Here is a 15,479-nt window from a genome sequence, read left to right on the forward strand (position 1 = left end):
GTGGACTGTGCAAAATAGGTCTGCCTTTTGGGAGAAGGTCCCCAAGAGCATGTGAAAGAGTACGGGTGGACACGTGCCTACTCTGATATTAATCCTGGAAGTATGTAAAATGGGTGGGGAAAGCTTGTCAAATACTTTTTGCAAATGTAATGCTTTAGTTCTTTTTGTTATTACACTAATAACTGGGATGACAAATACATTTTTGCCAGAGTATGTAAGGGTTCACCACTTCATGATATTGAGTTTACTGAGCACATTAAATGTTTACCTTGAGGGCTTACAGCAGGAAACAGATGAATGATTACTTGTTAACCTCTGAATTTAAGTTCACTACACCAGTTAATAGAACATTAGCACATTTGTCTGCTCTCCTATCCCATTTGTTCTGTTCAAGAATGTGGTGTTAATAGGACATGGTTTGGTTTTTTGTTGAATCTTAGTCTTCTGGCTTGTTTGAATTGTATTTTTAATTAGTTCTTTGATAACCTCAGTTGTAAGAAGTTGCTCTTTGAAAAATACTTAAGATAACCAAAGTTATATGGTTTCCCCAGCCATCACTTGCGATCCATAAGTGTTTTTAGGTGCATAAAGTTATCCTTATAAGTTTAATGTGAAAGATTTACTGTCAATGGCACCTGCTTATGGTATGAAGCATGTACAATTTTACTCTTAATTGATTTTTACTAGTTCTCCTTTGCAAGTACACAGTTGTGTTACTATTTCCATTGAGTCACTAATTCTTCCAGCAGTAAACCATATAGATGTGTAGCTTAAGGTACTTTTGAAGCTTCCTGTTTAATAGCTGCAGGCATCTTTGCTTTTCAGTCCTAAACCCTCAGTTTCTATTTTGTACATACTACTGGTGACATGGTTGCGGTTGAACTTCTGTAGTTGAAATTAACCTAACCATTGTCAAACTGACCCTATTGGGAGCACAGGGCACCTGGGCTAAGGGCATGACCTTCTTGATGGGAAAAAAATAGGATCCACAACCCACTTTAGGCGAAGTATTCTGATGCCAGTGAAATGCTTCTCATTATGATAAGTATGGTATGTATGTGTGGGAAATGGGGAGGATTACAGTCTGTATATTGCAGTGTCCCATTTGTACACAAACAAACCCAATAGAGTTCTTGTTAATAGAGACTAGGCCACACACAGTCAAGAGCAGCACTTAGTCCCGTCCCCCCCCGCCGCCGCTTACTGACAGTCATATGTGACAGCCATTCACATGTAGGAGAAAATAAAAGGATGAGGGTTAAATATTCACCATGCTCCTGATGACCTGTATTTGGTTTGAGAATTGGGTTTTGTTCCTCTTGATCTGTCCTAGATTACAACCACTTTACTTTCTCCCATGTAACTTAATAAATTGTTATACCATTAAGGCACTCTATTGTAATAGTCAATATTTTTCTGAAACCAAAACAGGTATAATTTATTTATTTATTTAGGGAAAAACTTTACTCCTAATAAGTGTAAAGATACAGGTACTGGGGAAGGTGAGGTAAATAATCCATTCCTTGGATACAGAAATGAAGGCCGGGGGGCGGGGGCTTCAAAAAATTAGGGGGGAAAGATTCTTCCCTCGCCCCACAGACTTTTTGGTATTTTATTCCCAAAATTGGGGGAAACATGTTTTTAGAATGTTTAAAGTAAACATGAATAAATATGAACAAAATAAGGAGTAGTGTCCATCAGGTGTTACGCCCTCGCTGATTCTGTTCTGTTTGCGCAACGGAGATTTAACACTTCCAGGAGTATCTGGAAACCAGCAGAAATGCTAGTTTCTGGAAAGGGGCAGGTTAGTGGAGCTCACATAAGGGAGCACCACTGACCTGTCCTGATCCAGAAATGAGTGCTTCTGCTCGAGCACCACTGACCTGTCCTGATCCAGAAATGAGTGCTTCTGCTCGTTTTGGGGCATCCTCTAGGAAACATTAAATCTCTGTTATGCAAGCAGTGGGTCCCGCATGTACATTGCACAACTGAATTGGTGGGGGCGTAGCACCCCACTGGATACTGCCCAATGTGTTCATCTGTTACCCAGCCATTACCTCACCCCGCAATTTATTTCCAAAAATTACATAATGTAAGACTAGAAAAGTAAATCTCTGAAAATTTTGAAGCCATCAGAAAAAGTGATTTTTTTTCATCCTCTCTGTAAGATTCCCAGCATAGTCACTTCTTCCATTTGTTATTGAAATTATTGATCTAATCTGATTTTACTGATAGACCTCTAGGGATGCTCCAAGTCATGCTCAATTTTCCAACATGAGACTAGCCACTGCCAGAAAATGAAACGGAACAATGAGTTGGTTACCCCACCTATGTTTCTTTAAAAACAACAACAACAACAAAAACATTGAAGCTTCTGTCTATGGAACTCACTGCAACAGTTTTTAAAACATTTCCAAGTAGACCACACTGTTAAGGAATGTTGCTTCTCAGCTATAAAACCTTTAACTGCTCCCACCAAAATACCCCCTCCCCACACACACACACTTTAAAGGAGGATCTCAGTGGCCTGGTTCCTATGTAGTAGGAATGGGATTCACACTACCACTGGAGACTTTCAAAATGAACAAAGATTAAGATGCTTATTAAGAGGTATTTAAAATGGCAATAAAATATTTCAAATAATAGCTTGAGATCACTTAAAATACTTAAATTGAATTTATTTAACTTAGGACCTATTTTTCTGGCAAAATGGCTCTCAAGGTAGCAAACAATAATAAAATCCACACTGAAAACAAAATCTTAATTAAAAGTAACATAAAAACAAATTTAAAACACAGTTAAAAACACAAATTAAAGAAATATACAGCACCCAACCAATTAACACCCCACCCCCTTCAGCAGCAGACAAGCTTACATGCCAAAGTCCTGCTTGAATAAAAAGATCTTGGCCTGCTGATGGAAGAATGACAGAGAGGAGGCAAATCTAGCTGCCCTTGGCAGGGAGTTCCAGAGCCTGGGAGCAGCCACTGAAAAGGCCCCCTTGTGGCCCCACCAAATGTGCCTACAATGGCAGCGGAACTGAGAGCAGGGCCTCCCCCTAATATCTTAAAATCTGGCCAGGCACATACGGGAGAAGGTGGTCTTTTAGGTAGCTTGGTCCCAAGGGCATTATATATCATAACTAGCACTTTAAATTATGTCTGGAAACAGACAGCCAGAGAAGTAGATCTAACAAGGGAATACTTTGCTTCCTGTAACTAACCCTGGTCAACAGTCTGGCTTCAGCATTTTGGACCAGCTGAAATTTCCAAATACTTTTCAAAGGCAACCCTACATACAGTGTGTTACAGTAATCTAAACAGGATGTAACTAAGGCGTGATGACAAGCTTACATGCCAAAGTCCAGATCAGACATATCTAGGAACTGGTGTAGTTGGAGCAGTAGCCTAAGCTATGCAAATGCACTCCTAGCCACCACTGAAACCTGGGTATCCAGGTTCAGGCTGAATCCAGGAGTACAGCCAAACTGCAAACCTGAGTCTGTGGGGGACTGTAACCTTATCCATCGCTGGTTGAATCCTTATTCCCTGATCAGCCTTTTGAGTAACCAAGAGCATGTCTGTGTTGTCTGGATTTAGCTTCAATTTGTTTGTCCTCATCCAGTCCATTACTGACATCAGACACTGATTTAGAACTAGAATAGCTTCATTGGATTTAGGTGGAAAGGAGAGATAGAGTTGGGTTTCATCAGCTTACTGGTGGGACTGAACCCCCAAACTCTGGATAACCTCTCCCAGCAGTTTCATGTATATGTTAAATACCATGGGGAACAAGATGGAAACCTGAGGGACACCCCAGGCCAATGGCTATGTCATCAAACAGGTATCTCTTGACATCTTCTGAAATAGCCCCTCCAAGAAGGACTGGCGCCTATGTAGAACAGTGAGTTCAAGTCCCATCCCAGACAAACACCTTAGAAGGTATCAGCAAGGACACGCTCCTCCTGTTCAGTTCCTGGCATAGGTTGTTCACCAAGACCCAGCATAGATCATCCACCAAGGCAACCAAAGCAGTCTCTGTCCCATATCTAGGCCTGAAGCCAGATTGAAATGGATGTAGATAATTTGCCTCACCCAGAAACCCCTGAAACTGAGAAGCCACCACATGCTGAAGCACCTTGCACAACAATTGGAGACTAGCCAGAAATTATCCAATACATTGGGGTTCAGGCAGGAATTTTTAAGCAGAGGTCTTACCACTGCCTCCTTTAGGTAAAACAGAATCACACCTTACTGTAAAGAGGCATTTACCGCTAGCCTCACTCACTCGGCCAGCCCCTCCCCCCCACTGCTGTTTATATAAGCCAGGAAGAGGATACATGTGGTAGCCTCACCTCTCCAATGATCTTGTTCACATCTTCGAGCTGTATGAATTGAAAAGTATCAATTATAGCTCACCAAACAGAGGCCAAAGTTACATCCACGAGAGAACAACTTATTTGCTGCCCTCACTGCCATGAAGTTATTTATTTTATTTGTACTGTGCATTCAAGTAGGCCTTCAAATGAGCTCCATCCCATGTTTGGTTGGACTTGTTCTGAGTTTTCTGCCAACCTCATTCTAGTTGCCATCCCACTTGTTTCATGCCCCCAGCTCCCTGGAAAACCATGGCGCTCATGGCTCTACTTAGCAGGAGAGGTTGCTTAGGAGCAATCATGGCAACTGTCCAGGCTATTTCCCCATTCCAGAGGTCAATCAGGGCTTTGCCAAAATATGTTTGATTACCATTCCTAATAAGTTACCTGGGGAACGCTCTCTTAATAAGCTCTCAATAGCTTTTTCTTTAGACCAGATTCCCTAAACGCCATCTCAACCAAATCCTCACACACAGGAAAACATGCTGTACACCAGTCTTATTCTGCCTTCAGCTCTTCCTGCTTCTAGGAGGATTCAGATATTTCAGGGACCACTTGGTGAAGTTCCCTCTGGTCAGACATAAAATAGGAAGCTAAAATGTATTGTGTATAACTTGGTTTGCCCATAATTCTCGTACTTGGTATATTAAATATAAAAGTTTAGCTTAGACAATTACAAGTTTACTGAGTTTATTTTTATTTTTAATGATTCTGTGAGCAAACCAAGTTATATATAATGCATTTTATGTTCCTAAAGTAATAAGGTGATTTTAGACCTGTAAACAACACTATAAAAGAAATATTTCATATTTTTTCATTTTCCCCAGAATCTCCAAAATTTCAAAATTTTGGAAATTCAACATTTCTGGAAATTTCACATCTCTATACTTGGATATAGACACATGAGAACAAAAAAGACTTCTTCAAAAAGACTTCTTAGGCCTAATTTGAGGAAAGGATGGATTTCTTTCAAACCTCATAGGATTTCTCAAACCGGGGCGGGGGGGGGGTGTTTACTAGCGGCAACTTTAAAAATTAAGGTGTCATTGAATCTTCTATTTTCTTGTTTAAAAGATTCTTGCAATGACAATCTTAAAACTTACTGTTTTATAGGCGAGGTTTAAATCCACCTCATAGAGTGAAGTCCATTTCCATGACCACATTCACACAGCAAGAAATAGAATTTCTCCAGAAACATGGGAATGAAGTAAGTATTTATTGCAGAATGCATAATTGACTGAATTGATTTTAAAGCAATAAACAATCCTTTAATGATTATAGTTTACCATTGATAAAAAAGATGTTGTTGTTGTTCAGTCGTTCAGTTGTGTCCGACTCTTCGTGACCCCATGGACCATAGCACGCCAGGCCTTCCTGTCCTGTGCTCTCGGAGCGTGCTCAAGTCCATATTCATTGCATCAGTGATGCTATCTAGCCATCTCATCCTCTGCCATCCCCTTCTCCTTTTGCCTTCAGTCTTTCCCAGCATCAGGGTCTTTTCCAGAGAGTTTTCTCTTCGCATTAGGTGGCCAAAATATTGGAGCTTCAGCTTCATTATCTGTCCTTCCAATGAGCACTCAAGGTTGATTTCCTTTAGGATGGACTGATTTGACCTCCTTGCAGTCCAGGGGACTCGTAAGAGCTCCAGCACCAGCAGCATTTAAATGTTCATTCTGAAAACAAGAGAATGTGAGTTTCTGTTTGCTGTCTGTAGGAGGTCAAAAGACAAGTTGGTATCTGTGAGCATTATTAAGCTTTTTAACCCTGGTGAGCTGTAATTTAGTTTTTGCAGTGGGAATTATGTCTTCTAGACTTCTGCTGATGTATTATTTCTTAATACCTCCCCGCCCCCGACCCCTGTTATCAGTCAACATGCTGCTACAGTGCATTTTCCAGTGTGGGTAGGACTTCCTTTCTAAAGATGAATGGTATTTCCTCAGAAACACTTGTTCCCATTCATGTTGCATAATAGGGTAGTGTCACAGTGCCCTGCTTTTGCCATGTCACTTTTGTCATGCTTTAATAGTAGATAGAAGCGGGGAAGTTGCTTATGTGAGATCTTTGAAATTTCCAGGACATGTAATGGTTTTGTCAGAGAAATGCAAAATTCTGCTTATAAAAATTGCAGGTTCTGGGATTTGTTTTTTTAGGAATGATCTCTAACAGCTTTGTAACAAAATCTGATTTAATTAGGAAAATACTATGTTTGAGACCTGATGTGTGGTGTCTTGAAACTACTGCATCTCATGCCGTGAGTGCCTCTTTTAGGCACTAGCAAGGTATCTCAGCTGCTGCACCAGTGCTGCAAAGCTAAATCACCAAGCACAATCAAGTTGTAGATTTTTTTTAGTTAAAACAGTGATAGAAAATGGCTAATAAATATGAAGCTTTAACTCTGCCATATTTATATTTGGCCAAAGTCATCTGCTTGCTGAGGAATGTAGTCCTTTATGCTCTCCCTGAGAATGGAAGAGTTTACTGCTATCAGTTTAACATGATTACAAGGAAGGGATTTATAGCCAATTTTGTTTCCTGATATGAGCACAGGAGTACAGAATTCTACTTGATTAGAAGATATGAATAGTTCTTCTTTTTGAATAATTGTAAATGAGGGCCACTTCATTGCTACTCAGTACACTACTAGATATTTTAAATTGTTTTTTAAAGAGATCTTTCTAGAGTAGCTGAATAACTGCATTTTTCATAGTACTGCTGTTAGGAGAAGTACTGAAAACAAAACAGCTGGTATGCAGGGAATACAGACAAATACAGACAATAGTTCACAGGACCCTGGTTAACTAGACATCAGTTATTTTGACCCTAACAGATTGAGAGTATGGATATTTTATTTAAAGCATTTGTTCCCTGCTTTTCAGCTAGAAAGGCTTGCAGAGCTACTTACAGATCAATAAAAACAAGACATCCCCTGCCCTCAGGCTTACAATCTAAAAAGATACAACACAAATGGAAAAAGGGGAGAGTGTGTGTGCGCACGCGGGGAGAAAACAAGAAAACCCAGGCACCAGTTCTTAATGTTATATGGATCTTATAATGACCACATATAATGCAGAGGTAATGCAGTTGGTCTTATTGCAACCATCTGGAATAGAAACAATTTAAAAAGAAGAGGAGCCAAAAATTGCATGGCATGGCTCTGCTTTTTGTATCTCTCTCTGCTACAGCCTGATGGAATGGCTGCTGGATGACAGTTACTCTCCTTTGTCCCTCCCCGTCTCCACCAGAGATTCCAAGCATATGATATTATTTATAGTCCAGTTAGCTTTTCCCCCTCCAAGAAAAGGATCGTGACAAGGAGTCTTGCTTAGACTAGCTGGGGAGTGTGCTGGGTGACGGCTTGAAAAGAAAGCATCTGTCTAGAGCCTGTGGTTGGTGCTACTGAGTGTAGCTGACACAGTCTCTGAAGACAGTGCAAGAGGTTACAGGAGTGAGCAAGCAGAAGGACACCTGATCCTTCTAGCTTGAAACTTCTGATCATGTCACTCCCCAAGCAAACTCATAATGCATATATGCTAGCTGCTGCTGCTGTTGGAAGTTCCAAGAGTTCTGAATACACAGAAGCATTACATTTCCCTATGGGATCCCTGTTGATGGTGGCTAGGCCACCCAGATTCAGGGGTAGTGGGCAGACTTTGTCCCCATTGCAACAATTCCCTGTAGGAATAAATGGCACTATTAACATGTACTGTAGCCAGCAAAGGGAGATCCATGAACACCATGGGATAGAGACTAAACCTCTTCCCAGCAATGATACCATTAGGGTCAGGTTTGATTTTTATGTGCATAGTTTATCCAGCGTTTTCTGACTTGGTCATCTTAGAGTATAGATGGTTGAACAGTTTTTAGATAGATACCAGTATATTCCGCTTACATTCTCCAATAATAGATCCATGGTAATGGCTACAAATGTGAATCCAAAGGGCTGTTCAGAAATAACACCCAACCATGTTTTTTCATTATGAGATAAGCCTTGTGCTCATATTTTATCTTGCCTTGCATGCAGTCACTTCTAATCCTCATTTTCTCAAAGCTATAATTTACTGTTTGGTCGAAACAGGTGAACTGTGGTTTGTGCTTGCCTACAAACCAGGACCAGAAGTGATTGCTAGGTTCCAGTGGTACATAAGCTAAAAGCTTCTCTGGCTGTGTTCTTTAATGCCAAACCTTTCTTGGTGTTACGGGATTAAAATTCTCACAGCCTGATATTCTATCCCGTGCCTGGGGCATGCTGGGAATTGTAGGACTTTTTCTGTCTAAACATGCGTAGGATTGCACCCTTAGGGTGCAGTCCTATGGAGATAGCTGGCTGCCTCCGAACTCGGAGGTGACTGCCTATCCAATGCAGGGCAGGCAGAGCACGGAGAGGATCTTTTTCTCTGCGCTCTGGCCACCCTGCATTTGTGGCTAGACAGCCAATTTTGGCTGTCTAGCCAGGGCGCCTCAGAGTGGTGGGGGAGGCTGGATGGTGCATAGGAAGCATCGTAATGGCGCTTCCACTGTCCCCTCCCTGTTCCCAGGAATGCCCCCTTTTCGGCTGCTCCATGCTCTTGCGAGCACAGAGCCAGGGACAAGCCATGCCACCTATGAGGCAGCGGGGGAGGGGAGTTGGTTTTCTGGGAACTGACTTCAGAGCACTGGCTCTAAGGTCGGTTCCCAGAAAATGAAAAATCCTATGGCTGTCTAGACACTGTTGTCTAGCAGCAATAGGATTGCTCCCTTAATGTCTGAAGTCTTGGCCATTTGTTATAATAATCTCCCTCAGTCTTATTTTGTAATCAAGGTGTCTTGGATTGTGTGCGCTAAACTTTAACTTTTCCACAATACAGATACATAGAAATATCAGTTCCGCTATGATGCATATGTAGGCTGATCCTGTACAAATGCATCATAGGCAAGAGCCAAGAACTGCACAGCTTCCCTAATGTTTAGATATTTTTTTCTTACACTTTTTCTAGGGAAGTATAATGTGAGCTGTGGTTATTAGTAACTGTTGAAAGATGCAGAAATTCTGAGCTTCTCCCAGTAAATGGTATTAAAGGGGTCAGTGTGTATGCAGTTGTGGGATGTAGAGTGATTACTTAAACAAATAGTTGACAAGTCTTTATCTAGTACATTCTGCTCAATATTCTTTATTGTGTGACATGTAAAAGTTGTTCCTTTTACAAAGTTTGTAAAGGGAGATGCTGCTTCAAATCATAATGTAATATAACTGCATCATTATGAAGTAGTATGCTTAGGAAATGGGAGCGAACCAATTACAATAGAAAGAAAATAGTATGTAATCATATAAAAAAAAATCAGTGGGATGGAGGGAATACTTAAATGTCCTGCAAAAGTAGTCAAGCAAATAAATTCTGATCAAATGACAATTATTAATTATGGCGTGCCTAATATTATGATGGACTAAGAGCTGTCAGCTCTTGCATTTCTAGGAAGTATACATTAGCCAATACATTAGTGACTAAGACACATGGAAATAGTGAATTTACTTAAAACACGTTATAGCTTGCTTTACACAGGAACACGATTTCAAAATTCTTCCTGTGGCAAGTATTGTAGTTCTGCTCTGTTGCTTAGTCACATTGTTGAAAATCCCTAGTATTTTTTTCTAATTGGCTTACTATATAATATAGGTTAATATGCATTCTTTATACAGCTTGTATTAACATGTTTGTTAGTTTGATCCCCAAGCTATTTTCATATAGAGTGATCTTCAGATGAATGAAATGTGGCTTATGCATGCTTATGCATCTTAACCAGAATGTATCCTATTGAGCCATGTTCCACACACTAAAAATTACTGGCATATCACTTAATGACTGCAGAATCACTGTACAACTGAATCTCGTTTTCAAGCTCAAACCAATACTCTATTCACATTCAAATACATCACTCGAAAACCATATGGGAGACGTTTTCCTGACTTGGCAAAGTATTGGACGTAAGGACCATACATACCAATATTTGCAGAAGGAGAAGGCCCAACTATTATAGATGGCGTGCAGTGGTCTGGTTTCCACATAACACTAAGGAATGGTGTGGCTTGTTGGTTTGTTGTTGTGTCTGAGCCCATCCCTGCAAACAAACCATGGTTTGTTAACCAGTTACAAACCACAAATAGAAGCCATGTTGGCTTACAAAGTGTGGTTTGTTTAAACCATGGTTTATAGTGATCTCTAAATGCTGTACCGTGGACTATCCATGTTTTGTTTGCACCGCTGTCCACCCCTGAAAAAGCGCCCAACAAGAGCAGCCTGAAAATGAAACCGCTGTGAAGGCTGGCAGAATTGACAGAAGAGAAATAAACCAGAAATAGGGAAAAGAAGCTCTGGTTTGTTTGCTCATCTGCAAGACAGTTCACAGCTAAAGCAACAAACCATGGTTAACATAAACTATGGATTGGTGTTATGTGCAAGTGCAGCCAGTGTTTCTCTCACTGCTAAACATGTGGCTAGCCAGCTGATCTACACCATGTGGGTCTACCTTCATTTTTGGGTGAAGACATAATTTATATTTGTTTATTAAATTTGTATCCTGCCTTTCTGCCAGATGATGCTCAAATTTGTGTGCTTTATTAAGGACACAATCCTATGGACTGCACCCTCACTTCTCAGAAGCCCTGAACTCAGAGGCTTCCAAGATTCCTATGCTCTGCCAGGCTGAAGCTGCCAGGAAGGGAGGAGCAGCAGAGGCAATCTCTTCCTCTTCTGATCTCCTATATTTCTGCTAGACGGGCTTTTCAGCCAGTCTGGTGAGGGTGCTTTGGAGAGGGAGGGAAGGAGGCTGGAGAGGGCTCAGGAAAAATTTTATTTGTTTGTTTGATTATTTAAAACAGTTGTATCCTGCCCTATAGCAGTAAGATCTCAGGGCGGCATACACATAAATTTAAACAGTATAAAACAATAAATAATTTAAACAGCTAAAACATATCAAACCATTAAGCAAGCTAATACAAATTTAAAAATCTAAAACAATAAAACAATTAAAACAGTGTGCAACTTTAGGGAATTCAGTTAGCCCTCAGAGGCTTTGATGAAAAGCCATGTTTTCACTTGGCACCGAAATGAAACCCATGTCTGCACCAGTCTGGCCTCCAAGGGGAGGGCATTCCACAACCTGGGTGCCACAACAGAGAAGGCCCTCTCCCACGTCCCTCCACAGTGTATGCCTCGCACTGGTGGGATGCAGAGGAGGGGCCCTCCAACAGATCTCAATCCTTGGGCAGGCATATATAGGGGGAGGCGCTCCCTCAGATATTGAGGTCCCAAGCCGCTTAGGGCTTTAAATGTCATCACCAGCACCTTGAATTCTGACCAGAAGCGTACTGGTAGCCATTGCAGTTTCTTTAAACCTGGTGTTATATGATCTTTATGAAATGTTCCTGTCAGCAGTCTAGCTGCTGCATTTTGCACTAGCTGCAACTTCTGAGTCGTCTTCAAGGGCAGCCCCATGTAAAGTGCGTTGCAGTAGTCTAATCAAAGAAGTTACCAGCGCATGCACTAATGTGGCTAGGTTATCCCTGTCCAGGAAAGGCCGTAGCTGGCCCCAAGTACTCTGGGCCATGGATTCCACTTGGGGCTCCAGTGACAGGAATGGATCTAGGAGTACTCCCAAACTGTGCACCTGCTCCTTCAGGGGGAGTGCAACCCCATCCAGGACAGGTCACTTACCCAATTCTTGGACTCAGGAAACACCAGTCCTCAGAGCTTCCATCTTGTCAGGATTCTGCTTCAGTTTATTGGCCCTCATCCAGCCCATTACAGCCTGGTCTAGCACCTTCAGTGCCCCAGCTAAATCATATCTTGGCCTCTCCAGTCTCCTCCCCTCCCACTGGGATGCCCCCTTTTCCCTCTCTCTGAAGTTGACTTTCTGACCTTGGAGAGGCAGTTAATGTGGTTCTCTCTGTGCCAGCTGCGAGGGGGCGGATCTCTGACTCCCCCTTCCGAGACTGAAGTGCTGTCTCCAATCTCGGAAGGGGTTTTCCAAGCCATCCTATGATCTCTTGGCTGCTCAATAGGATTGCTCTCTAAGGGTGGAATCCTATGCATGTTTAGACAGAAAAAGCTCTACAATTCCCAGCATGCCTCAGCCAGCATGGATTGTGCCTTAAAATTCTTAAACAGTTGATAGTTAGACTCCCTTTAAGAACTTGAACTAATAAACTGGGTTTTGATACACAGTTTTGTGCATCAGCTGAGTAGAAAATGCCTATAATGTAGTCTCCTCTGTAGTGCAATATAGCCTAGATGCTGCTGTGTCATACAATATTTACCTCCCTGTAACGAAAGCTGGAATCTTCCATCGGAAAACAGTCGTTAGAATGTAATGCTATATTAATATTCTAAACAGGTCATATGCTGTCCTAAAAGCAGGGTCAAACTGTATCTTCCACTTGATTCTTGCTACTTGAACTAGAATTTGTACACCTGTACCTATATGGTACCAATTTACAATCATATGATTAGGAAATAGGCAATTTAATATAGCTTTTTAAATGAGTGTGTTGTAAAATAGTACCCTCTTTAGTATCGGTTCCCCCACCACCACCTTTTCCTTCCCTCCCCATTCCTTTTTCCGTTTTTATTGTGTGTATTAGATTGTGAGCCTACAAGCAGGGACTGTTTTATCTCTTAATATCTGTATAGCACTTAAAAACTTTAGGCATTTTATAAATGTCAAATAATAAGTTGTTTCTGGGAAATAGCTAGAGCGCATATGAGGAAGTTTATATAAATCAGGCCATTCTTCTCAGTGGAATTAACACTTGCTTTAACTTAAATTGGTTCACTCTTTACTAGGATTTGAGATTAATAAAAATAACTTAATAGCCATCTCTGTTTTTTTGTAGAAGATCCTGTAGAGACCTTCTTAAGCTTTAGATATATCTGAAATGTTAATAGTTTATGAAAAAATCCATACAGAGTGAAAATTAAATCATAGTTCTTGCCTGCCTGTGTTTATGGCAGCCAGCTATTCTTGGCCATCTTCCTGGTTTGTATTAGTCAGGATGAACCCTGGGGAATCTTCATTTTCTTCATGCGGTTAAATGCTGACTGACAACAAGAGTCTGTATGCAGAAACCTATCTCCATTGTAGTTAGTAGCAGGAAGCTCGTAAGCAAGAAGTAGATTCCCTTCTCCCTCAGTACATGCATCCAATTATATCCAACAATCACACTGTCCACGGCAAGAGTGTGCCTCTGCTATTGTAAATTTACCAGAATTCCCCAGCGCATGTGCACTGTCTACAACACGCCCCCCCTCGCTCCCTAATTTCTCGTTTACATAGCCTCAGAAGCTCGAGCATAAAGAAAGTATTGTTCAGTCAAGGCATAGACTCCTTCTGAAAGCCCCCCTTGTGCCATAATAAAAACACTGGATTAATTGTGGAAATCAATTCAAAGTGCATGCAATTTACTCTGGTAGCAGAACTTTTTGATGTGGATTAATTTAGTGAAGAGGTAACACACACACAAGGCCTTAAAGCAAAAACACATACAGGCACAGAGTTATGGGTAAAGTCAATGGACTCAGTTCATATGCTCAGTTTATTGGATCCACCAAATATATATTTAAAGAGATTCACACAGCATTCACTGTTCTTCTGATTGGAATCTTTCATATAGAGTGCAAAAGTGATGGGGAGTACCTAGGAATCAATTAAAAATATAAATAAAACAAGGCAGAATTAGAAGTTAATTTTGTAGCAGTGTTTTGAAACCATGTCCCATCAATCTGATGAAGTGGAGAGTGTCTACAAAAGCTTATGCCAAAATAAATTTGTTAGCCCTTTAAGTTGTCATAAGACTTCGTTGTTTTTTCTGTATGAAAGCCATTCTGAATTGGACTAGAATGTATCTTTCAATTACAAGGATTTTTGTACGTGTAGAAGTTAATATACGCTCTTGAGTAATGAATAACAGATTAACCAAATTTTTACAAAAGTTTATTTTAAGATTTGAAACAAACCCATTGAGTTAAAAGTGTAATTGGTAGGAGGCTGATATTCTTCCCAAATAACTGTTGTAAATTTCCTTGGGGCCCCTTGTTAAGGCTGCAAGGTGAAACAAAAATTTATTTAACTGTGTTTATATAAGCAATAAAATATCAGTATTTTGTCCTAATAGTATTAAACCTTTGTTGTCAAGGTACAGATGAAGTTTTATCAAAAGAGTTGGGAAGAGCAGCATCAGTACATCGTTAAGCACAACACATGTTCCACTTTTTCATTTAAATAGCTGTTCTTATAGAGAAAATAAATGGTAGGATTTGATGACTGTCTTCAATGTGCTGCTTATTTTTCTTAAATAATCAGAGTGAAATTGATTTAACCTGATGTTGACTTGCTTTTTCCTTCGAAAGGTATGTAAACAGATTTGGCTAGGATTATTTGATGAAAGATCATCAGCAATTCCAGACTTCAGGGATCCTCAAAAGGTCAAGGAATTTCTACAAGAAAAATATGAAAAGAAAAGATGGTCAGTACATACCTTGTTTAACTAGTAGTTTAAAACTCTCACTTAAAATAATCAAACTTGAAGTGTCTTAATTTTGCTAATAGAACAGTTATTACAAATACACAGGCTTTTATTTATATCACAGTTGATCCTGTCTGGGTGCTTTGCAGGACGTTTCCCACTATTCATTTATCTCTGGTATTTCCAGTGCTGCACCCACAGGCACCACAGTGCCCCACGCATCTCCCTTGGCACCCACTGAGGTTTTCTGCCCTTTCCAAATTGTGTGTGTGTGTGTGTTTACCTCAGGTGCTCTGGAAAACAAAATGCTGGTCCCCAGCTGGCCTGCTTTTTTTCCTTTTCCTAGAATGCCTCTGGGATCTATGTGGGCCCAGAGGCATTCTTAGGAAAGGAGCTTTCTAATGTAGCCAGACAGCCAGTTAAAACTGTATTTGAAGGGAGGGAAACCCCCCCCCCCCAGTGCTGCCTTGTAAGAGCACTGGGGAGAGGAGGGAGCAACCTGGGGGTCTGGTTGGTTTTGTTTTTCCTTTGTGGTGTATCTTTTGCCTGGTTTTTTGGCAGGTGGAAGTGTGTTCTCTGAGCATCACCAGTTTTACTTCTGTGAAATGG

General features: G+C 40.8%; 1 protein-coding gene across 8 annotated transcripts in view; it reads left to right on the forward strand.

Annotated features, from left to right (window-relative positions):
* Positions 1-15,479, forward strand: part of AGFG1 (ArfGAP with FG repeats 1) — a 35,003-nt gene that overhangs the window by 1,166 nt on the left and 18,358 nt on the right. For all 8 annotated transcript variants that reach the window (XM_084847152.1, XM_084847153.1, XM_084847154.1 and 5 more), the window contains exons 2-3: positions 5,489-5,582; positions 14,755-14,870. In XM_084847152.1, coding sequence (XP_084703278.1) covers positions 5,489-5,582; positions 14,755-14,870 — 210 coding nt within the window. The remainder of the gene's footprint in view (positions 1-5,488; positions 5,583-14,754; positions 14,871-15,479) is intronic.

This window comes from Heloderma suspectum, chromosome 3 (genome assembly GCF_057233095.1).
Source record: "Heloderma suspectum isolate Gila_16-S chromosome 3, 16-S_ref, whole genome shotgun sequence".
Classification (NCBI taxonomy): Eukaryota; Metazoa; Chordata; class Lepidosauria; order Squamata; family Helodermatidae; genus Heloderma; species Heloderma suspectum.